This window comes from Meleagris gallopavo, chromosome 6, assembly GCF_000146605.3.
Source record: "Meleagris gallopavo isolate NT-WF06-2002-E0010 breed Aviagen turkey brand Nicholas breeding stock chromosome 6, Turkey_5.1, whole genome shotgun sequence".
Classification (NCBI taxonomy): domain Eukaryota; kingdom Metazoa; phylum Chordata; class Aves; order Galliformes; family Phasianidae; genus Meleagris; species Meleagris gallopavo.
In genome coordinates this window covers 24,016,352-24,041,038 of record NC_015016.2, presented here as the reverse complement: position 1 = coordinate 24,041,038, position 24,687 = coordinate 24,016,352, and the positions used below count along the sequence as shown (strand labels likewise).

Here is a 24,687-nt window from a genome sequence, read left to right as displayed (position 1 = left end):
GTAGACAAAAATATATCCAGTGGAAGATCATTTAAAATAATAATAATAAAAATCATATTTTATATCATCTATCCTACATTTCCTGTAGGATCTTCTATGTATTCCTACATTTTCCGAGTACTTGTGTGTTTCCTAAGAGCACATTATTTCCTAGTAGAAAATGATATACTCCATTGAGTACCTGAACAAAAATTTAAAATAAAAATTAGTGATAGAAATGCAGCTAGCTTTTTAAAATCAACTTACTGTTTATATTTGTTTTCAGCAATGACGAAGGATGAGGAGGCCCCTACTCTAAGCCATGGTAAAACAGGAATTGTAGTTATTGTTGTCATCATCATCCTTGCTGGAAGCAGCCTTGCAGGCTATCTCTTCTACAAAAGAAGAAAGAATCGCTTGTCAACAAATGACAGCTTTGAGAACAATTTGTATTTTAATAGTGATGGAACTGGAGACACAAAGGATCTTGTGACCAACATAGAACGGAATGAACATGCGACACTATAGTATAATAAAATTAATGTAATGTAATACGTAATGTAATGTGCCTTGTTTTAATAAAATTATGCAACTGCAGTTGCATATTTTCTCAGTGCAAATACTGTATTAGCCAGTTTCAGTCTGTGCATATTATTACATACAGCATCATGTTTATTTCATAACCATCTTGTGTAAGATTTCAGATCTCATGATCTTAGGATAATGCTAATTATTAAATGGAACAATAGAAATGGATGCAGTAAAGAAGGTGGAATTTAGGTACATTCTCTTAAGAAAGCTGTCAAGATTTGAAATTTCTGCACCAAATTCAGTTCAGACCATGTAGTGATACACAGAATCTTCAACAAACATCTCTAATTCTGCCAGCTCTCAAGTACTCCCAATGGCATAACTACAGTGATAGTTGCTAAGTAACAAACCTGTGTTTAGACATCGTTTTTGAAGAGTCTGAAAAAATCCTTTCATAGCAAAATTCCAATTCCTGTGATTTTACACAATGTGGAGAACCAAGTATTTAGTTCTTGTTGCTTATTTCTTCTAAGATTTGATCAGGTAAAAATGGGAGGCAGGCCCTTGTTGGCTGGAGTTCTTGCTGGCTACAAGTGGACTTTTCTGGGAGAGGCAATAAAGTTAACAGTGAAATTTCCTTCTTATCAGGACAGTTACTGAGGAGGAGGGGGAACGTTACCAGTATGCATTCTGAAGGCTTGTAGGAGCACTGTGTTTTGATAATCACATGTTACTTTTTTATACCGTCACAATCAATGGCATAGATATGTGAGGTGTTTGCTGGAAGTCAGGAAAAATTTTGCCTTAACCAATGTATCCATTAGTACTGACTTTGTTTCCTTTCAGAAATGTCTAGATCAGTTACCATTTACATAATTCTTAAATTTCCAAATGTGGGGTTTATATTTCTAATTTTTCCAAATCTTATAAAACACAAATCATATGCAATTCCTCATTCACATATAAAGGTGTACGATATTTGATTTTGTGGTTTCAGATTTGTTCTGTGAAATAAACAGTAGCTCTCTTTGATTTTTAAATGGTTTTGCATTGTATAGTCTTGCCTATGTAAGACTGTAATAGGATAAACTTAAATAGAAGACACAATCCTGGAGACATTCTAATCTGAACTGTGATCAAATAAGAACTGTATTTTCCTGTATCTACGCATAGATTATATGCTTAAATCTGAGTCAAAAATGCCAGCTTAATGATCTGGATTTTACATTCATGTAGTGAAGATGGGGAAATCTGTTCTGGAGTCCCTTTTCTCTTTCTGCCCGTCTTCTTTTCTAATAATAATAGCAGATATTTCTTCTGCTGTTCTCTTTTTTAACACGTTTGTTCAAACTTGTCTTTTTGAGGATTATTACTTCTAATGGTTCTTCATCCCAGATGGTGTGGTTTACAAACCAGAGACGTCCTGTTCAACTTCGATTAATGATGTTAAAGATGATGATATTTCAACAATATTGAAACAGAGAGAAACATATGTGAAAGGGGCAGAAATGCCGAGAGGCTGTGATTGGAATCCCAGCCTTATTGCACTGGCTGTTGTGCAAAAACAAATCGGTGCATTCTCTATCCAAAAAAGTTTAGTCCTGTTCTGAGGCCCTTCACAATCCTAAAGACCTAAGATCACAGCAAATGATTCTTCTGGACAACATTTTGTCATGTGTATGTGTGCCGATGTATTAGTGGAAAGAAAACAAAGATTGAAGAGATGTCTCATTTCCTCATACTCTGTCGTACTTTATAGGTACATCTCTACAGCTAAAGACTGACAGGGAGAGAAACCAGCTTCTGGAGCCTGGCTTATTCTGAATTCATTTACTCATTCTTAGCTAAATGCCACTTAATAGCTAGCATTAGGTGTAGCTACTTCTGTGTAATGCTGTTTCTGTTCTACTCTAAGACATGTAAGATTTTTGGAGGAGTATGATATTTAAGCTGTATGCTTTACTGTCCTTCCAATTGCAATACAATGGGATTGGAGCAAATCTCCTATGAGAAAGAGCAAACGTGAAAGTGGTGGCATTTATAGCACAGAACATCATTTAAGTTCCATTTGGTTAGCTTAAAATGAACATTGATACGCTATATATGATGTATATAGTAATGACAATTTGACAATTTTTTCAATTTTTAAATGGAAAGCAGAGAAAACAACTTGAATACTTTAAACAATATCTAATTAAAATAAGATGAAATGGACTTGTGATCAATTTTCCTTTTTTTTTTTTCTTCCTTTCACATAGTTCCTGTTAGATTGAATACAGAGCACAAAGTTTTTAAAATCATAATTTCTTTGGTCATGTAGATCTTCAAGAAAGTTTGAGGAGAGTAGTTCTCAAGAGAATGTGGAAAGAGAAATACCTTGTTATTTCAGTCTAACCAGGACTGGGCTGGATTGCAGTGATTTAATTGAACATTATTTGGTGCTCTGGCAACACGTCCTCCTTTCCTGCTGCTAAGATATCACGTTCCTGACAAGTGACTAAATGCTCAAAAGTTTCCAAGATTGGGCTTGGTGAACTGTTCATGTTGCCCCATGTGCATGAATAAAAGCAGTGCATCTTATTGATTGTCATGTCACCATTTCTTTCAGCCATTCTTTGCTGCACGCTGTTATTCCTTATGGAAGCAGTCTTATCTCCTAAGCACCCTTGTTGCTTTTGTGTTCTCTTATTTTGTGTCTTGAATAGATCCTGCCACTTGGGTCTTGCTTTTCTGCAATATTCTTGCTATTAAAAAAAAAAAAGAAGCAAAAATCTTGATTGAAAAGATGAAAGAGAAGAAAAAGAGACTTTTTAGATGATCCTAAAAAGTTCATTTCCGTAACCCTCTGATTCCACTGAGCTTTCTCACATTTCATTTTGGTGGTTTAGGGAGATGAATGAAAAATAAAGATGATGTATCTTGAAAACATAGCATGAAAATGCCAGGTGCTTTTTGTTGCTCTTTCAATAAGTTCTGAACCTATCTACAGAAATGTAAAGCTTGTTCCCTCTGTTTGTTTGTTAGTATAGAACATTTCTACTAAGATTTTTGGTTTTGGCGTTAAAAAAAACCCTTTTTCTGAATTGGAAGCTTTGTGATTTTGCTTTACATATGAGGATTCTGAGTAGAAATCTTATATCAAACAGGATAAATGATCACCTTTTATTTAATTAATTTATTAATTTATTTTCCAAATATTTATAATGATGCTTTTTGAAAATGAATTGTTTAATTTTAGGGACACATCTTGTAGAACCTGCATGGATTCACCCATTCATTTCTTTGGTAGTAACTTAGGAATGACTTGATGGTAATTGTTGATAACATGTAAAAGTTTGCCTTGCCTCTTTGCATCCAGCTACATTTCTTGCGCTTTGTTTCTGTTTCCTCTTTTTTGCAGAAGAGTTCTGACTTCAGAGAGAAGATGGTGAATCTGCACAGTGTAACTTCCTGCCTGGGAGCAGAGATTGCCAAAGGAACAATGCTGACTCAACACAAAACTCAGTGCTGCTTTTCTGAGTGGAGTGCCTTTCTGCTGTCTTCTGATCTTCTTACTCACTTTTTGAGCTGTGACAGGCTCTTCTCAGGCAACCATGGTGGTGAAACTGACATTAGTATCTTTTTTTCAGCTTCTCTCAGCAGATAATTGACAACAATCCTTCATTCTCCTGTTCTTTCTTGCTTTTTGGTCCCTTTTTCTTGCCCACTAGTCCCATTGTTTTCTCTCAGCATTGTAATTCTTGACCTGCCCTAATTCCTTATGGACTTTTCTAGGCCCAGTGTTATTCATTTGCATCTGAGTCAGAGCAACAGAAACAAGGTCTCAGCTCTTCATGTAGGTATTCAGGGTTTCCTTTGCCTACAATAGCAGCAATTTTTCAGGCTAAGACTTATTTTAGCTTCCTTAGCACTGACGGATCTTAAAGGGTACTTTCTGTAAATAGAAAACATCAGGGGACTTATCCCAAAGCAGCCTCTCCTGGAGATACGGGGATGGTGATTTTTCAAAGACCGTATTCAAGAGTTTAAGAATTCAAAAAGTGTTATAAACCTACTGCAGGTATGAGTGTCTTTCTTCTTCCTCAACCTCTATGTATTTCTAATTATTTTGCATACTATAAAGCAGAGGGTTTTTCTCAAAGTAGACAGCGGAATTTTGTCAGAATGTCTGAACAGACTGTACTTTAGGATGTGGAAACTTTCACAGACCAGACGGATGAAGAATGTGGCAGAATTCCTTATCAGCTTGGTTTCCCTCTTTACTGATAATTGCAAATCCATCATTTTCTAGTGGCAGATTATATTTTTCCCTTGTGTCATTTCTTTTCAGAAGTTCATCAGTTGGTTGCTGTCAGTTTGGGTACGCTGCTTCTGTATGTGTCAGGTACAGAACAAAAGAAGGGATAGATGCCTCCTGAAGAAAACAGATTCTTCTTCTGCAGCTTTTCTCTTCTTTATGGAAAAGTTGAAATGCTGTTTTTTCCTCTAATTCTAGGATCATGGTTACTTGATTTGCCTGGTTTTCCCAGCCATTTTTCATGGTATCGTATTACACTCTTCTTTTTGGATCAGACCAATCTTACTCTTCTTTTTTACTTTTTTTATTTCCATTAGAGAGATATTCATGTCAACTTCACCCTAAAAATAATGATCTTGAGTTGCAAGGCACGTTTCCAAACATCTTCACTAAAATGTGGCCTCTTAGAACTAACATACTCACGGAAGAGAAAACTCTTGCATTCAGTATTGAAAATAGCTTAAAAAGTAAAGCTTATTCATTGAAGTATTATTTCAAAATTACATATGTGACGTGATTTGGTTCCTCATTTGCAGACCAGAACTTCCCTGTATCAGTTGAGTCTTAAAACCTAAAAGGATTTGTTAACCTGGGTCAATGCAGAAGGGTTTTCTTGCAAGACATAATTTGTTCTTCAGCAAGAGTTAGAGCTGCAGAGGACAAAGGAGCAAAACATCTGGCAATGGCTGTTTACCTTCTTGTGATTTTTCTCTTTTCCTTTTGTACACCTCTTCAAGCGTCTGGTAAGTCTTTGTCCTCTGCTGAGTTCAGAGTTTTGAAAGTGATCTTTCTCCTGCTTTTCTGTCAACCTTTCTCATGGAGATTGAGGTTAGATCTATTTGCAGCCCAGCATGTAATTTGGAACAGTTTCTTTCAACTCTTAAATCTGGTGATGTTAGACATTGCTTTTGTAACTCAGTATTCAAGGATGTGAATGAGTAGAACAAACAAACAAACAAAAAAACAACAGTGTGAGTGAGGCAGTGCTGATTCCTGAAAAGCAGCCAGCTGAGTATGGATGTAGCTGACCTGAAAGTACTCCACTGCGAGGCAAATCAGCTCAGGTGCACAAGGCAGTGTTCTCTCAGCATGGATGGAACCACTGGCTGATGTCTGCGTTGAGTTTCCTACCCAGCTCATGTGGCTGTTGCACACAGACTGTTGTTTACTGGAATCCTATTTCCTGGCTGGCAGTTTTAGAAAGGATCTTAAAAGCTGCTGGCTGCGACCCTGGTCTAATCCACCATGTATAAGTTTCTTCTCTGCAAGTTTTTGGGCAAGGCTTAGCTGGCTAGCATGAAGCACCACTGCAGCCGCAGAGCTGTGCCAGTTGAATGCCTCTACTTGTTCAGATCTTTAGCTTTTTACAGGAATGTCACTACAGCAGTTTGACTGCTTCCAAGTGTCCTGGGATGTGGGGTTATGAACCCCATCTATTTCTCTCCTGGTAAGAAAGCTGGGGTGGCAGGAAAGCTCAATTGCACAGCAGAGCAAGCTGGGTCATGTTGCTGTCCGTTGAGGAGAGCTGAGTGATACAAAGCCAGCAGCAAAAATATTCCAGATTTGGAGCAGGCTGAAATTCTGCCCACTTTTTTTGCAATTGGTCTTCAGAAACAAAGCTCTTTGGGGTGTCGTGCAATGTTTCACATTTCTATTCACAAGTGTAGCTATTAATGGCACTGAGGACAGTTATTCTGTACTCAGAACTGATGATGTTGCAGTTTGTGGTTTTCCTCCTGAGAAAAGCACAACCTGAACTCCGACTCTGTGAAGAAATGACTTTCTGTATGGTTGCCAAAAATTCCGGATATTATTAGCTAAAGTTGTAAAGTGCTGCACTTGTTTATTGAGTTGCAAAACACAATGTTATTCTGGGCCAAATGTAAAAATGGTTGAATGTTGAGTATGGAAATCTTTTTTCATGCCTCTAATGCAAAAAGCCTTTTACTCACAAAATTAAAACCTGTTTAATATGCTGTGTGGTGGTGAAAGCTTACAGAAGTCATTAAATCTCATATTAAATCATTAAGTCATCATATTAATCATTTAAGTCATTGAATCTAATCTCATTCTTGAATGGCACTTTGAGAACAGCGTGCTTTAAGAAGAAAATTCTATTCTGTATGTATCTTAAAAATATTGTGATGAATGCTTTTCATACTGTTGATGAAACTCTCTGGATTTCTTTCTCAATCGACTCTGAATATCTATTTTTTATTGTAGCAGACTGTCATATAGCAAGAAACTGATTTATCTCCTATGGCAGCTCTCCTCAAAAATTTGCATTCTGATTTTGCTTTATAGATAGTGGAATATTTTTAATTTATAATGAAGATAGCAAGCTCTGTGCCCAAGCTCTAAACAGCAGCTCAGTCATAACTGCCATGTGCAATGAGAAAAATGAGTTGCAGAGGTTCAGATGGATCTCGGCCACACAGCTGCTGAGCATGGGGATGAAGCTGTGCTTGGGAGTGCTCACCAAGGATGACGAGGCTGCCATCACATTGGAAACCTGCAACAGGACGAACGAGCTTCAGAGGTGGGAATGTAAGGATGAGGCACTTTCAATCCAAGGCAAAGATTTGTTTCTCAACTATGGCAAAGGGAAGGGGAAGAAAATCAGGTTGTCCAAAGAATCAGGCAAAGGGAGCCGGTGGAGAATCCATGGAACTGCAGGCAGCATATGCTCCAGGCCCTATGAGGGTGAGTATTGAAAATTAATTTCTATATTTATTGGTAAATCCCTATTTGAATGGATTCAACTGCCTGTTTGTCAAGCAGCAGTCCTTGTAATAGTGACATCAGTAATACAGTTCACTGCAAGTGGCTTAGCAATGCAACACAAATATCACAGAATCATAGAATTATGGAATAGCATAGGTTGGAAGTGACATTAAGGAACATTTTGTTCCAACAGCCTGCCATGGACAGAGTTGCCACCTACTAGACCAGATTTCTCAAACCCTGTTCTTGCACCTCCAGGGATCCACAACTTCTCTGGGTAACCTGATCCATTGCCTCACCACCCTCCGAGCAAGGGATTTTCTCCTAATATCTAATCTGATCTCCTCCTTTATTTTAAATCTTTTTTTCCTATGTCACTCTTAAACCATGTAAAAAGTCTTTGTCTTTTTTTATAAGCCCCATGTAAATTCTGGAAAGTCCTCTCAGAGCTTTCTCTTATCCAGTCTGAACAAGCCCAGCTTCCTCAACCTTTCCTCATAGGGGAGACGCTCCAGCCCTCTCAGCATCTTTGTGGCCCTCCTCTGGACCTACTCTGACATGACTGCATATTTTTCTGCCCATCTCAAAAAGTGTGATTCTGTCAAATGAAAGAATAAAAGGCTTGTGATGAAATAAAAAAGGAGAATGGGAATTCTCTTTGTACAGCAACAATGGAGGGAGATGGTGTGGGTGGAATCTGTGACTGTTTCAAAATCAACTTGATCCATTTCTGGGTGAAGTGGTGAATTCCATTATATCAAAATGTTTTTGTTCTGACTTGATTTGACCAGTTGCTGTCTTTATAAGTTAATTTCTAGATAACGTTGTTTTGATTCACTGCTAAAAGTGTTTATCTAGTGTTTCCCAGGTCCAAAAAGAAGAAAAAACATAAGAAGAGAAAAATAAAAATAGGGCTTTAATGCTTTAGAATGCAGTAACATCTAGCATTTAGATATGAATGCTGGAGATTTCAACACTAGAGAGCTGGGTCTCCTTTTCCTGCTTTATTATCCTGCTTGGGTTACAACAGACGTAGCATTCAGTCTCAAGTGTTCAGAGTCCTTTCTACTGTAATACTAGTAGGGTAAGAGATTAAATAGCACGAGACAGTTCTACCTGGAATGAATTTTATCATTATTTTGTTCAGGTACAGACAAACTAGACTGTGTAGACATTGGAGAGTTGCTTTCCAACAGTTAAAACTTTAAGATATAACATCCTCTCATGTGGACCAATAAGTCTGACAGTTCCTTTCCAAGCTTCTTCAACCATACAGAGAAAAGAAGAAAGGATCCTAAACATCATCTGAGGACAGAAATTTATGCAATGGGAGAGGCTGAGTCATGAAACAACAGTCCAGAGATGACAAGTAATAAATCTGACAGATTTTCTTTTTTTCTGAGAGCCAAATCAAGACTGTTTAAGAGTGTTAATTAGGAATATCCATGGAGAGATGCCTGTGAACAAACCCTGTGATTAGTATCAGATACCAAGTGACTGCTATTAAACTGTTTCTCTCCATAGATATGTATACACTAGGAGGAAATAATTTTGGTGCACCTTGTGTGTTCCCTTTCAAGTTCAATGGTAAATGGTTTGCTGACTGCATCCGTCGGACTGAAGCAAGCTCTCTCTGGTGTGCAACTACTTCAGATTTTGATAGAGACCAACGTTTTGGAAATTGTCCATCAAAAGGTAATTTATTTATAAGTATTTCAGGGAAAGCATTAAGTAAAATGCCACCTCCTCTCACAGTCAAAATCTCCTCAGGATGTGAAAGTAGTACTGGACAGCAAACTGGATTCTGGGTAACCTAATTCACTGTAAGCTATGCAACTGGAAATGGGGCCTCTGCTCTTCATTTGGTTTCTCCATCGGAGATAAGGAGACTGGTATCTAGGAAATATATGGTGAGGATGTTGTGTGGAACTGATGGAAAAAGGCAGAACGAAGTGCTTTCGAGGCATTTTGAGGCAGTTAATATAGAGAGTAAGAAGGGTTCCAAAGTAAAAAGAATGGATGGAGAGACCAAGATTTTCTGCATGGGGAAAAGGAGGTTAATGTGGACTGAACTGTGAGAGAAGTAGATGAGATATAAATGGAAAAGAAGAAAGTGAATGTAGAAAAATGAGATTTGTAACTCTTTACATTATAAATGTGTTATTTGTATTGAAAGCACAAAGTATATATTGAGGGCAAAACCTATCAAACCATATGGCTACACTGTTTTAGTCTTCACTGAATACTTTACTTTTTACATTAACAAGTGTGATTATCTTATCAAGTTGTGCTTTTCATATTTTATAGACACTCTCTACAAAGAGTTTTGGAAAACAAATCCTTTGACTGAAACCCATTATCAGATAAATGCAAACTCACTTTTGACGTGGCATCAAGCAAGAAGAAGCTGCCAGCAGCAGAATGCAGAATTATTAAGTGTCACAAGCCCTCATGAAGAAATGTTTTTATTAGGTAAAGCAAAAAATCACATACAAACAAGTAAATGAATGTAGTTAAAATGAGCTTTAAAATGGATACTTACATTCACCGTTTGAAAATAAGTCCCAGTGCCATTCTTAGAAAAAACCCAAAAACCTTGTCACTTTCTGACAAAAAAAAATTCTTAAAATACTGTGAAAAAAAACCTAATCCATATAGAAAAGATAAAAAAGATATCTGACTTTTTTTTTTCATTGTCCAGTTTTTAAAAAATTATTTAAGTTTTCTTCAACAACTTACCAGATGCATTTAATTATTTTTATTTATTTATTATTATTATTATTATTTTGCACATGTAGGACTCACTAGTGATCTGGGATTCAATGCCAAGCTCTGGACTGGTCTTGTCAGACGACTTGATAGCAGTTGGGAATGGACTGAGGGTAGTCCTCTCAGATATCTGAACTGGGCTCCAGGTGAGTGCATTTTTCAGAAATGATGATCAATATTTGGGCCAAAATTCTGTTCTCTTCCCTGAAGTCCTGTTACCTGATTCCTTTTGTTTCACAGAATTTTTACAGGTTACAAGTGCCTATGATAAATGTAGGGTATTGCGATAATGGCTTTGCATCATAGATGGCTCATTCCCAGGAAAAGCAGATAGCTCATCCAAGAAAACCATTAAAAACATGCATTTGCACCTCACTCAGTGTTTGATTTCCATATACAGTTTTCTCGTCACACATATTATTCAAATCAAAAGAAAACCTCATGAAAAGTAGCATATAGAGAATTATGAAAGAGAAAAAAAAACAAAAGAGAAGTGCTGTATATTTTTTTCAATTGCTCTTATGTATTGCTTATGATGTCTATGTGATAAACTCTAAATAAGTTTCCACTATATCTTTCAAGATTTAATTCACCGTAGTGCATGTTGCTGAAGAACATGATTTCATAATAACAGTTCTGATGACAGGAAAATCCAAAGGGTGAGCACTTATGTGGAATTCAATACAAATTTCACATCCATTTTTTGACAGCAAAGGATATTGAGTGTTTTGCAATAATACCAACCCACAGGGAGTTGTGCCTTAGCTGAATTTTTATGAAGTGTTTTTCTGTGTGCTGCAGTGTTTCAAACACCCTCATTTTCTCCTTGAGTTGTGCATGGGAGAGGGGAAATCCTCGCATTTGAAATGTGGGTCCTTCCAGTGGGCTCACTGGTGTCTCTTCATCAGTGCTCCTGGGAGTTCTCACTCTGAAGAATCAGGCACTAAGGCCGTTGTGGCTGTGCATTCCCTTCTGTGGTGAGATGAAAATATTCGGTGTTAACAGAGAGATTCTCTGTATGTTGTGCTTCTTTCCTAAAGGAAATCCCTCTGTGGAGCTTATAAAAATGTGTGGGACTTTCCAAGGCAGGAATGGCAAATGGGAAAATGTGGCGTGTAATCAAAAGCTAGGATATATCTGCCAAAAGAGAAACTCTTCCATTGTGGATGACTCCTTCACTGTTCCCTCAGGTATGATGAGTCCTGCAAAAAGATGTGAGCCAGAGCTCATGCTCCCCCCGCTCTCTCTAGCCTTTTCTACTCTGTTCTGAAAAGAAAATACTAGAACTTGGGGCTGGCGCTTTTTCCCATTGGAGTTCTCTTTTCACTGGAGGCAATGTAGTCTTTTCTATAGGAAGAAAATGTTTAGTGTTTGGGAATTCTCAGCATGCCTCTAGCTCTGCTGTAACTCCCCCAGCAACACATATAATAGTCTATAACATTTTTCACTGGATTGGGGTTTAATGGCATATCTTAAATACTAAGGCTGCACCCAGATAGCCTATTGGGAACGGTTTCTGACCCATGCTTACTTCCAGACCCAAGCTTGGATGTTGACCAGGGGGATGCAAGCTTGTACATGAATGTCTCTGGGCCTTCCTATGCATAAGATGAGCTTTGCAGGAGCTTCAAGTGACTGGCAAGCACCTGGTGTTCCATGAAAAAAAACACAGAAAATCTCCAAAATTCACTAAGACAGAGTTCCTGTGTAGAACAAGAGGCCCCGTGGTTCTTGTATCCAGAAGATATGGATGGGGATTTGACATGAAGGGCGATACTCTAAGTTTGCATACCGAATTGATGAGCATTTATTTCATCCTCTAAAAGAGCTATTGGGTAGCTTCTGGAACAATATTGTTCTGATGGAAATATGTTTTGCATTCTTTATGATACTCCCACCCTTTTTTTGTCTTTTCTACCAGTCTGTATTCCAGTAGCTCAGAGTTTGCAGTACAGGTAATTTTCTTTGTGATTAGCAGAGAACATTCAGCAGAACCAGTCACTAATTGTTTGAAATACTTTTTTTTTAGGAGACACAAAGCCTGTTAAGTGCCCCAGGGAATGGGTAGCCTATGCAGAACATTGCTATAGAATTTACAGAACACCCAAAATATGGAAACAGGCCCAATCATCTTGTAGAAAAGAAGATGGAGACCTGACAAGTATTCATAATGTTGAGGAGTACAGTTTTATAGTGTCTCAACTTGGGTACAGTGAGTATTCCCACAAGAAATTTCTTTGTCTGAAGCTACACTCTCTTGTTGTTATTCATGTAATCATTATAACCATAAGCTTACCTGTTAATTTGTTTACTTTTTGAAACTCCTTGCTCAGTAATTGTGGATATTAGACATTATATCTCAATTTTAAGACAATGCCTATCATTAACTTTGTTTTTCCAGAGCCAGATGATGAGCTGTGGATTGGTTTAAGTGACTTCAGATTTCAGATGTATTTTGAATGGAGTGATGGGACACCTGTGACATACACCAAGTGGCATCAAAGACAGCCGACCCACACACCTAATAAGGCAGACTGCATCGTTATGAATGGAGAGGTAAAAATCCCTCCCTAACTGTTTTGCCCTTTATACCTCCCCTATACAGGGAAAAAAAAATCTGAAAATTCTGTGACCAAGAAAAAAAGAAAAAAAAAAAAGGCTTTTAAAGAGTTTTAGGAACTTGGTTTACTTCAGAATATTTCAGTATGGTGAGAGGCTGGAGACCAGGTTTAGGAAGAAGTATGATGGAGCATCAGAAGCAATGCACTCTACTGAGAGTTGATCTACTTTATAACAGTTGCAACAAATCTCCCATCTGAAATTGGCTGAAGTGACCCTTCACCTGCCTTCGACCTGGCCAATCATAGCTGCATAGTGTAGTTATTGGAACAGGGACTTGCTTATCCTTCCTGTAAAACATCAGAAAGGTATGTAAACATACCTTTATTACAGTTGCTCTGGGAGCTCATATTACTGGAAACAAAGATTAGGTACAAAAAAAACTTTGTTCTGTTTTACACTCAGTTTAAAATGATGAATTATTATACTAGGTAGACAGCATGTTTTTCATGTTATTTTTATTTTCTCCAGCACTTCCTTACTGATGTCATCTGGGTGTATGAGCATACTGTTGTATATATGAATTTGAATAAATACTACAGTGCTGAGAATAGGGTGAAAGAGAAGATGCTTTACTTTTCTCATCAGCTACTGAAACTTTAATACATGCCTCCCTAATTCTCATACTTCTGAGGAAATGTGGCCCTCAGTTTGTTGTGTTCCCTGTCTGGGAGGTTGGAGAAGGTATCCAGGCATGGAAACGCTGAAACAACTCACACCATATGAAGAGAGAAGTGGTCTCTCTGAGAATAGTAAATATTCCTATAGAACCTGGATTTTCTCTAGATTTCACTTCTCTTTGTGGTTTCTTTCTGCCTTGCTCAGGCTGGGTTCTGGACTGACAGTGCTTGTGAAACAAAACTTGGTTACATCTGCAAAAGAAAACCCTTGGCAGAGGAATCAGGGGAAGCTGAAGCTACTTACCCGGGCTGCCAGAAAGTAAGTGTGAAACAAAAGCAGTGAAAGGTCACTGCATCCCACTTTCACTTCCATGATGGTAAGTGGCATAGAAGTCAATTATTGCAATTTGTGGACTCCTAGAAAACTGTTACTTTGTCTGTGCTGATACTTCTTAGACTGATAGACTCAAAATGTCTTCTCTTTTCCTCACTTACATATGCACTTCATTCTGCTGCCTCCTGGTGCAGAACTATTCCTTTTGCCCCAACGGCCTCTCTCTGCAGAGCATCTCATTGCTTTTGAGCAGGATCCCACAGATTGCACAGAGCCATCTAGGTTCAACCCACCTACCTCACAGGAGGCAGAAGTATCTGAGCCTACTGTTTTACAGTGCGATTGCAGCACAGCTCCTTGCAACAGCTGCACATAAAAATTATATGCTGTTTTATGCTCTATTTAAAATGACATAACATAATACTATGGAGAAAAAAAAATAAAAATGTTTTCCGTATTTTATTTTTAATTTCTCCAGCACTTCCTTGCTAACGTCATCTGAGTGTATGAGCATAATGTTATGTATTCATAACACAAAAGCAGATCTGGCATTACCGGATTTGTTGAACTGTAGCTGTCAGCTTGCTTACCAGTTCCAAGTCACAGCCATGTCTCATGACAAAGGCACTATCAAGGGGTGAGAAGCAGTGTTGTGGCTGCAAAGCTATGTTAGATTATCCTCTAAATTACTTTTTGTGGCTTCTGAGCTTGATTTTGGTGTCGTGTTAATGTGCTTTTAGAAGAGCTCTGTGCTGGGCAATCTGACAGTTCCCCTTGTGTATCTGTTGTTTGCATTGGCAGGGCTGGATGAAGCATGGCTTTTACTGCTACTCCATAGGGCAGCTACCTGCAACATTTTCAGACGCAAAACTTATCTGTGAAGAAAATAAAGCTCACCTTGCTACTGTGACAGACAGGTATGGCAGTGTAATCTTGTCCTTTCAGATGTGCAACCAAGCCAAAAATTCAACTCTTCCCATTCTGCAGTTATTAATAGTGTCTAATGTGATACCACTTCTTTGGTGTAAGATACACGTTAAAGCTAAGTATAACAAAACAGGCAGTGCTATGTCATCAATATTAACATTCAAGCTATGGCTGCTACTCACCAGCACTCCTGTTGTCCCTGGTAATAAAGATTTGAGTCAGGCCCCCAGCAGTCCCAAATCATCAGACTGTTTTAAAACTCACTGAAATGAACTAAACAGATAAATATGAAACTATTTATTTCTTCTGGATTTGAGTTTTTAGCCTTTTCTTCGTAATAGGAAGATCTGGAAATGTATTCTTTTTTTAGAATAATTATATTATCCTAGACTAAAGGGATTTAAAGATCTAAACCTTATTTTAAATCACTGTATCACTGATTTAAATAAATGCATTAACCTAAGTATTGACTTATATTGCTCGTTGTATAGCACAAGGGGGAGAACAGGATCACTTTAAATTATAAGCATGATTTACATTACCTAATTGTAACGTAAACAATTTGTATTATGATGAGAGCTATACATTTAAGACCATAATCCTTGTTTCAATCTATGCTTATTTTTTCCCACATAATTAACAAATCATCTTAAATTTACCAGATTTACTACAAGGAACTATTTGAAGAAATAGGCAGATTACAATAAAGCTTGATACATTACTTTAGTACTTATTCTTCACAGATATGAACAGGCTTTTTTAACTTCTATAATTGGATTCAAGCCAGTGAAATATTTCTGGATTGGACTCTCAGACGTGGAGGAGCAGGGGACGTTCAGGTGGACTGCTGGGGACCCGGTCACCTTCACTCACTGGAACATGGGAATGCCAGGTAGGAACCAGGGGTTCTGAGTTTCTGCTCTGGGAACCAGAAAGTCAGGGTTTAGAAACTACAGGATGGTTTTAAAACAATTCTGCCATAAATGTGCAGAAACAACCATGCAACTTCTGTTTGTACTGAAGCTGTAGTAGCTCTTTCCAAGTGGCTGCCTGGGACTGCATGTGGCCGCTGCTGTCATTCATTCTTGGTTCTCTGCTGGCTCTTATATTTTGATGATATAATATATCATCAGTATAATATAAAATGAGTATTTTATAACTTATTTTAACTCCTTGAATATTCGAACACTGTGGGGACAGGTAGCTTTTAGTAGTGGGTATATGTTTTGAGACGATGTAGGTATATATCCATAAGGTTTTAAAATTTTCTCTTTCATGAAGGAAGGGAGCCAGGCTGCGTGGCCATGAGAACAGGAACTTCAGCTGGATTATGGGATATTCTCAATTGTGAAGAAAAAAACCTGTTTCTGTGCAAGCAGCTGGTGGAGGGAGCAACCCCACCACCCCCTCCGACAACTCCTCCGCTCCCGTCCTGCCCAGATGAATGGCAATCCATTCCTCAGAGCAGCTTCTGCTTCAAAGTAGGTGTTTAACAAATGAAAACAAACACTTGTCATTTCAAGTAAGAATATGCTTCATCTATGCATGGAGGGTGGATTTTATCCTGCTTACCTAATGGGTCATTTGCATTTACACATCTCTAACCATATCCTGGGTGGAGCATCCTGAGGTGCTGAAAAGTGCTGTGTGCTGCTGGATTTGAAGTTTGGAGCTACCAGGATTCTAGATGATGGCAAAAGCAAGGCTGCAATAATCAAGTTTGCTAGGTGACCACACAAGCAAGATGGCACAACTAAATGTCAAATGATTAAACTAGAGGCCAGAGAACAAAGAAAACAGAGGCTCAGAATGCTGACTCTAAATTACTGTAATATCTGAGACTGTATTTAACTGCCCACTTTTCACAGATTTTTCAGAGAGGAAGGGAGAAAATGCAAACATGGTTTGGTGCAAGAGATTTTTGCAGAGCTATTGGAGGAGATCTGGCATGTGTTCACAGTGAAGAAGAGCAAAAACTAATATCTAGTTTGTAAGTATCTGCAAAATACATTGTTTAAATATAGGAAAGATATAATTTTAAAAATGAACATTTTGCAGGACATGAGGAATTTCCAATGATCAGTTTCTTTTTTGGAAAGACAATGTGCATCTCTGCAAAGTGTAAACAGGTAGAAACAGAGGTAAAGAGGTGGAAAGAAGTGAGCAAATGTGCTTCTTGGCAGGCCTTTGGGTAGATTCCTCTATATATGAGAGTAGCTTGAACACACACAAAAATGAAAGAAGGGTCATAAAAATTGGTTTCAACTGAGTTTAGTTGAAAAAGAGAAACCTATTGTAGTTGACCAGCAGATGAAATAATCGAAAAATTGAAGGAATATTTTATGCTGTGAAATGTAATTTTCCTTCTTTAGTTAAGGGGAAAAATTGGAGACTAAGAAAGACTGACCTACTCTCATTTGTTTAACTGAAGCAAATGAGTACTGGCTAGTCTGGATTTGAATGCATAAGTTTCTCTGTGGGACCAAGACCTTAAAATTTTTATTTAATTCAGTAATTTTGTTAATGTGATATCTGTGATCATTCCTGTGCAGTTCTGTTTCCTTGATTCCTGTCAAATGTTTTTCCCACATGAAAATGGGGGGATTACTTTACATCAATTCCTTAAGTGATAATTCAAGTGACAAAACTTCTGTATGACATATATTCTCCATCTCTATTTCATGCTCTTATTGTCTATATTTGCACATAATCATTCAGAAATAAAGACTATCGTCACTTATCTTACTGGATGGGTTTAAATGCCTTGGACTCTGATGGAGGATTTACATGGTGTGATGGTTCACCGGTGAGTAAACAATTTCTTGTTCCTAATCCTTTTCTTATACTAAACATACAGCTTGTCAAGCATGTACAAACCACAAGTGACTTTAACTCAATTTCCCAAGTCTGATTTAGGAATTAGTTTTTATCTTTTGATAGTTCACAGTCATACAGAGTAGTATGACAGTTATAGCAATGAAATAACACCAAAGATAATGGAATCTCTATTTTCTCTCTTGGTTTAAGCCATTCTGGTTGTACCGATCTCTGTATTTCCATTTGTCATTTACTGTGAGAAATAATTGTGTTTGTTTGGTGAAGATAAGCTTTTTTGCCTTCACCCTCTTAAGTAGCTCAATGTCTGCAAGGCCCAAGACGATATAATGGCAGCTTCAGATGTCTCTGGAACATCAGGGCAGGAGGAGAGGATCTGAGGAAAGTTCTTAGATTCTACTTTCTAGAGCTTGACAGAACAGCTTTATCTCTTCACATATAATGGAGGAGAACAGTGTTTTGGCTTACTAGTGTTGGCCAGTATGTACACAGAAGAATCACTATGCTATACAATGGTCTTGTGGTCATGTCTTTCTTCCAGAGTTTGGAACAAACAGATGATATGGACCATGAATTCAAATGAAGTGTTTTCTTCTTTAACAAGTTAAAAAAAAAAAAATTGCTTCAGTAGAAAACCCTAAAAAAGCTGTGTTTTCACTATAGGTAAATTTTCAAAAATGGGCAAATGGAGAACCAAACAATTATGATGGAAATGAAAAATGTGGAGTGTTTTATGGTTATAATGATATGAAATGGAATGATATATTTTGTGAACATATGCAAGACTATGTTTGTCAAATAAAAAAAGGTAAGTTGAAGACCTTTTTTTCCTAAAAAAGTATTTAGAAACAGTATAGAACATCCTCTCTAGGTCAGATTGCGTCACATGTATTAAAGCCAGCTGTTCCATGAAACACTACATGAATTTCAATTCAAATAAAAGCAGTTGAAAACCATGAATTCATCAGTGAGATACATGTGTGAGTTTAGCATGCACATGCAGCATGCTGAGGAACTGAAATCGAGTAACCTATATCCATAGTCCATAGTTTATGTAAGCTTGGCTCTAATATAGTAGTTTGCTGAGTGTAACACCTTCTTTCAGATATTCCTAGAAATTTTGTGACAAAAATAATCTTACGAGTAACTTCTAGGTTTCATTTTATTGCTGGAAATTAAAATACAATGGTAAATGATTAAAAAACAATGGCATAAATGTATTTGATTTAGATATTTCTGATATATTTAATATATTCAGATATTGATTTACCTTGCAGGAGCATCACTGAAACCAGAACCTACATCCACATTTGGTAAGTCTTGTACTTTCAGTACATGAAGAAATTTTCATACAATAGTGTTAATGTCTATTATGAACACTCTACTTAATGTTTCATATTGCAGATCATGAGTATATTGTTAGTGAAGATGACTGGATAATATATAATCATAAGGAATATTACTTTAGCAAGGAAGCGATGCCTATGGAAAAAGCGAGAGACTACTGCAAAAAAAATGGTGGTGATCTTGCCATTATTGAGAGTGAAAGTGAAAGAACATTTCTTTGGAAATATGTAAGAAAATAACTTTACTTCAAAAAATCAAGTTTTATCCTCCACTGAAGCCTCTTTTTCAGCTGCCTTCAGGCATATTAGAAAATAGTCTGCATAATAAAAAAATTAGTGCCACCTTTCATGAGTTTAACTACCTAGAAACTTTAACATAATCATTATTCTGATAAATAATTGCTATGTGTACAAAAGTCTTCCATTTCTTTACAAGACTATTGCCAGAGTGCAACTTTCAACTTTTTTTCTGTTTAGTGGAATGTTAGTTACTGAGTGGGTACTTTGTTTTCCACCTTGTTCTCTTCACGAAATTTAAAAATAAAGGGAAAAAATCCCTCTTTTTGTCAAAATAGATTTTAAATTTTCAAGAAATAGTTTGAGCCAGGCTGCTTTACAATAGGAAATGGATAACTTGGTGATTCTGGTTTTCTATAAATAGTTTTTATACTATGAAAAACAAGTATGATTCCTCCCTTTCTTCCATGTGATTAAACAGTAAACTCCATTATTTACTTGCAGCCTTTTGGCAATTTTCCATTATGTTTTCCTAAAACTCTACAAATATGTTTTTTTTATTTTATAGCCCTCTTAAGACATTTTTTATTTTGTTTTGTTTTTAATCTTAACACAGCATTTTGCCCCATTTCTTTTTTCTTGCATTATGCTTTTATTTTTATAATTGAATGATAATTTTGCTTTTTGAAGTTCGGGCGCATAATCCCAGCAACTCCTTGTACGTTGCTTGCCATCTAACCGTATAAATGTAAATAAGGTGTTTTTGAGTGCTTGTTCATTTTATTTGAAATCTATTTGCTTACATCTCATTGATACTTTTTTTGTGTGTGTGTGTGTGTATGTTTTAGACTTTTTACAAAGATCGAGGAAATAATTTTTTTATTGGCTTAACTGTGAGCCTTGACAAGACGTTCCGGTAAGTGAAAACATTAAATATGTAAGACTCATATGTGATGTGTGAATATTTGCCAAGGCTGTTTCTAGGAGGCTACTGAGGCTTAAAGGCAGACAGAGTTTGACGTAAAATCTTAAAATACAATTCTCATTTTCAGTGTAGCATTTCTCCTATGATATTTTCATTATCTATTTTCTCTTCTTCTAGTTCTAGGCCCTGTTTTTTGTTTTGTGACATCATGTTTGCTCACAGTCACAGTGTGCTTTGAGTTAACACATGCACTCACTCTCCTCATTAAATGCAAGATAAGATAGATAAGATCGAGGTCTCTAGAGATATTCCAGGTGGTACTTAAAGAAAGTATTAAATATTCAAATGATCAAAACCTTCCTCTGCGTTCATCTTCTGCCTTTTTCTAGTGCCTTCTTCAGGGATTTCAAAGTTGGTCAGATGAGTCTCTGCTTCATTTCAACCTTTCTTCTGAATTCTCAGGATGTCTTTCTTGTCCACAAGCCACAGACGCTCATCTCTGTGGAACTAAGACAGTCTGATTTCCTGGAGCTTCTGCCTCCTCCTTCCCTGCCCAACTGTTAAAAAAAAAAAACAAACTTTATTGTTTGTCTTTACTGCTCCTCTAATTTAATCCTTTTTTTTGGATGATGGTCCAACTTTATCAGAAATCATAGAATCATAGAATTGTAAAATCATAGAATGACTCAGAATAATAGTAATATAGTTTCTAACCCATAGTTTGGGTTGTAAGGGTCCTTAAAGACTGTCTAGTTCCAACCCCCTGCTATGGGAAGGGACAACTTCCACTACATCAGTTTGCCCAAAGCCCTATCCAACCTGACCATGAACTTTTCCAAGCTTGGAGTATCAACAGCTTCTCTGACCAACCTGTTCGTGTTCCACCACTCTCACAGTAAGGAATTTGTTCTTAATGTTTAATCTAAAGCTACTTTAAAGCCATCTACCTTTTTGCTATTGCTATAGCCTCTGATAGCCGCTCTCCAGCTTTCCTGTAGGCCCCTTCTAAGTATTGAAAGGCCACAATGAAGTCTCTCAGGAGCCTCCTCCAGGCTGAACAACACCACCTCCCTCTGTCTGTCTTCATAAAAGAGCTGCTCCAACCCTCTGAGCATCCTCATGGCCCTTCTCTGGACTCATTCCAACAGGCCTATGTCCTTGTTCTGGGGAGCCAGGTCTGGATGCTGTACTCCAGATGGGGCCTCACAAGAGAAGAGTGGTTGAAGACAATCATCTCCCTTGACCCGCTGCCCATGTTCCTTTTGATGCAGCCTGGATACACTTGGCTTTTTGGGCTGTACATCAACACTGCTGACTCATTTTGTCTCATGTCTTTAAGACATTCCTCCCAGTTTACTCTATGTTATTTTTTTCCTGTTTGACTCAGGAAGATTTGCAAGTGAAAGCAGTTAGGCATCCTTTTGCATTCCTTATTTGTAGTCTACTGGCAGGAACATGCATACTGTTGATTAGCCTCACAAACTGGAAAAACACTGAGTGGCCCTGGCGCTCATGCTGTCTGAAGGCACATTCCCCACTTGACTGTGCTCCCTCCAGCACTCTGAGGCTTTTTTCTGTTTTTTTTTTCATAGGGCATTTGTGAGAATAAATTTGTGAATCACTGAACTAGGAAGTTTGTTTTTTTTTTTTTTGCATAACTGAAAGCAGTAGCAATACGTATTATAGATTTCTTTTGTTAACAAAATGGTTCCTAGTACGTAATTCGAGAATCTGTCTTACCCTTCAAGACATATTACTGCTTTGGCCCCAGGAAATTACTAAGTTAGCCTCATGTTTTTGCACCTGTGCTCCAGGTAAGGCCAGGCCTAGTGTTACATCGGTGTATTTTGTTTAAGTTATTAATGCTCAGAGACAGAGAAAAACTGTGACTTTGAGAAGACTAGCTGAGACCTGGTTCAGGTCAACAGTATACACATTAGACATGCAGATATGTTTTAATGATTTCAAATGAAAAGTTTTACCAGGGAAGAATACATGTTTGTAAACTACGATATAGAAACAAAACAAAACAAAAACCAACCAAGCTCTAGTAAGTCCCTAGCAAAGAAATGCTACCCTAAGAATTATTATTCTCCCAAATCACTTATTTCAGGTGGGTGGATGGAACTACTGTAAACTATGTTGCCTGGGCCCCCAATGAGCCCAACTTTGCAAATAATGATGAAAACTGTGTGGTCATGTATACTCAAACAGGTGAGTGCTGTAACAATATTCAGTCCTTCATGGTGTGGTACAGACTTGAGAGGGCTGAATGTGCAAGTCTGTGTCTTAGAGATCTGCATTAGATTTTAGAGGGGTTAATTAAACATTTAAACTATAATGACCCTTTGGCAGTCATGAATTTTGCTGTAAACCTGAATATTTCTAAGGAGAACATACATAAAATTAGTCATTATTTCCATGGGGAGGGAAATATGGTAATCAGTTCTACTTCCTATTATAGATTTACTAAAGGGAAGGTCACTCTTTATTTCAGTCTCAGTTTTGTCTTTTATTCTGATTTGCCTTAAGGTACGTGGAATGACCTCAACTGTGGCAGTATTGAGCTTTTCATCTGTGAAAGGCTTAACAGTACTGTTCGTCCAAGTATTGCTCCCACGGTACCACCACCCAAGGGTGGGTGTCCAGAAGACTGGCTCCTCTTTGATAATAAGGTGCAGTATAAAAAGTCAGTATACTGCATTTTAAAAAGAATAGAAAACTTCCTTGGTTCAGTATTTAAGTTGAAGCAGTGTTTTTGTTTATCACAAAATACATTCTGACTATGTATATTTAATGACCCTAAAAATAAGATTCCTGAAATAGAAATTATAGTCTGTACTGGGACCACAACTGTTATGAAAGAAATCATGTGCCATACAAGGAGAAATCTTCATTTTGTATTTTTACTATTATTTAGTATTGCCAAAGATAGTTGAGCAACTGGGGAGAAATAACTTCAGAACAATTGTACATTCTTACTTACTTTGCTAAGCTTATCTGGCAGTCACTTACTGCTGGGACACTTTTTTGACCTGTGTGAATTCTTTTCTGAGGTCTTAGGCATTCTTTACTCAAAGTCAAGCCTCTGAAATGCTGTGGAACCATTGCTTGAACTTAATTTCCACTGAAATTTTTAGACTGATATATTTCTTCTTCTAAATGGGTGCTAAAATATGGAGGTTTTCCAGTATGCATCTTCTCTTTCAGAAAGACCTAAAGGCAGGCTAGAAAGGACAATAAAATCTTCTTTTGGTTTAAAATATCTAGCTTATCTCACTTGTTACACACAGAGATGCTTTCACTGGAAGCTCTAAAACACCATCCAACTATAGCTTTGGCGCACTTCTTTCTTTTCAGTGTTTCAAAGCATTTGGCCTTAATGAAAATTATACACTGACATGGCATGCTGCACGGAACAACTGTATTACTTTTGGAGGAAACCTGGCTACTGTCTCAAAAAAGGAAAATCAAGGTATAAAGTACAAATCTTTTGATACTAGATGAGACATCAAATGATCATGGAGAAACAGATTATAACATTTTCCTTCCATGTACAATATTTATCTTTTCTTCAGCTTTCCTCATGTCTCTCTTAAAAAATACTGCAACCGATGCCTGGATTGGACTGAATGACATAAATCATGAGCATACATACTTATGGACGGATGGAAGTCCAGTTTACTACACAAACTGGGCAAAAGGTTCCCGAAGTTACTATAGTAAGGTAAAAAGTTTATTGTTATCATGGAATCATAGAATCACAGAATAGAATAGCTTGGGTTGAAAGGGACCTTAAAGGCACTTAGGGGGCAAGAGGGAGACTCATCCTTCTCGAAGCAGAGACTAGGACCCATTCTCCTATGTCTTCAGGTTTTGTGGTCCGTCTCCTCAGGTTTGGAAGCTAGCTTAACTTCTTCCCCTTGCAAGGACTTCAGACAGGATAGTTGGCCTGCCTGTATCACTGCACAATACCACTCATCGATTTCTCTCCCTGATTGCTGAATACTACATTTCCTGGTGATCTCCTCAAGCAACCTGGCTACTTGCTCAAAAAGTTTGTCAAACTGGGAACACTTGCACCTCCTCTGCCCTAAGAGAACTTCCAGGTTCTGGAATTCCCTGCAACAGAAGATATGGGCAGCTTTATTCACTCATCGAGAGATCTGTCTGCTAAAGTCACTGGCCCCCAGTCTGGGTTTCTTATCTCAGCCCAACCATTGTGGCCAATGGTTGCCATGTGTATTTCGATAATGCTGTTCCCAGAAGACAGAGACAGAGAGAGAGCTGCCTGGTGCTCTTCTGGTCGCTCGTGTTTCCTGAATGCATCTTGGAGTCTGACTGTTAAAACAAATGATACTGCTTTTTAATGTAAAAAGTGCTGCTAGCAGAGGATGGTTTCGATCCATCGACCTCTGGGTTATGGGCCCAGCACGCTTCCGCTGCGCCACTCTGCTGTTCTTATTTTAGCTTTTGTGGATGAATAAAATGTACTTCAGCTGTATTTTGCTGTAAAGTTACATTTCTACTTTTTTTTTTTTTTT

General features: G+C 37.6%; 2 protein-coding genes and 1 non-coding gene across 6 annotated transcripts in view; 2 read left to right on the top strand and 1 right to left on the bottom strand.

The window, feature by feature from the left end:
- Nucleotides 1-2,724, top strand: part of LOC100545427 (macrophage mannose receptor 1-like) — a 53,919-nt gene extending 51,195 nt beyond the window's left edge. For all 4 annotated transcript variants that reach the window (XM_019616410.1, XM_010712623.3, XM_019616412.1 and 1 more), the window contains one exon: nt 266-2,724. In XM_019616410.1, coding sequence (XP_019471955.1) covers nt 266-507 — 242 coding nt within the window. In that variant the 3' untranslated portion in view covers nt 508-2,724. The remainder of the gene's footprint in view (nt 1-265) is intronic.
- Nucleotides 2,725-4,941: 2,217 nt separating this feature from the next.
- LOC100545269 (macrophage mannose receptor 1-like) lies at nt 4,942-24,618 on the top strand. Its single transcript, XM_031553905.1, has 22 exons — nt 4,942-5,550; nt 7,112-7,510; nt 9,056-9,226; nt 9,839-10,003; nt 10,330-10,446; nt 11,341-11,490; nt 12,330-12,512; nt 12,702-12,856; nt 13,745-13,858; nt 14,675-14,790; nt 15,544-15,692; nt 16,082-16,281; nt 16,669-16,790; nt 17,519-17,606; nt 18,299-18,443; nt 18,913-18,948; nt 19,040-19,209; nt 20,067-20,134; nt 22,257-22,357; nt 22,676-22,818; nt 23,504-23,618; nt 23,722-24,618. Exons 1-22 carry the CDS (start codon nt 5,490-5,492, stop codon nt 23,913-23,915), a joined length of 3,162 nt encoding a protein of 1,053 aa, XP_031409765.1. The 5' UTR covers nt 4,942-5,489; the 3' UTR covers nt 23,916-24,618.
- On the bottom strand, nt 24,529-24,600 carry TRNAM-CAU. The gene has a single exon. It is a non-coding gene; the product is annotated as a tRNA-Met (tRNA).
- Nucleotides 24,619-24,687: the final 69 nt, after the last annotated feature.

Excerpts from the sequence above, each read along its gene's own strand:
- LOC100545269 (XM_031553905.1), top strand. The coding sequence starts at position 5,490 with ATGGCTGTTTACCTTCTTGTGATTTTTCTCTTTTCCTTTTGTACACCT. Across the intron at positions 16,282-16,668 it reads AGAGCAGCTTCTGCTTCAAA|ATTTTTCAGAGAGGAAGGGA; the intron begins GTAGGTGTTTAA and ends CACTTTTCACAG. Across the intron at positions 18,949-19,039 it reads AGAACCTACATCCACATTTG|ATCATGAGTATATTGTTAGT; the intron begins GTAAGTCTTGTA and ends TTCATATTGCAG.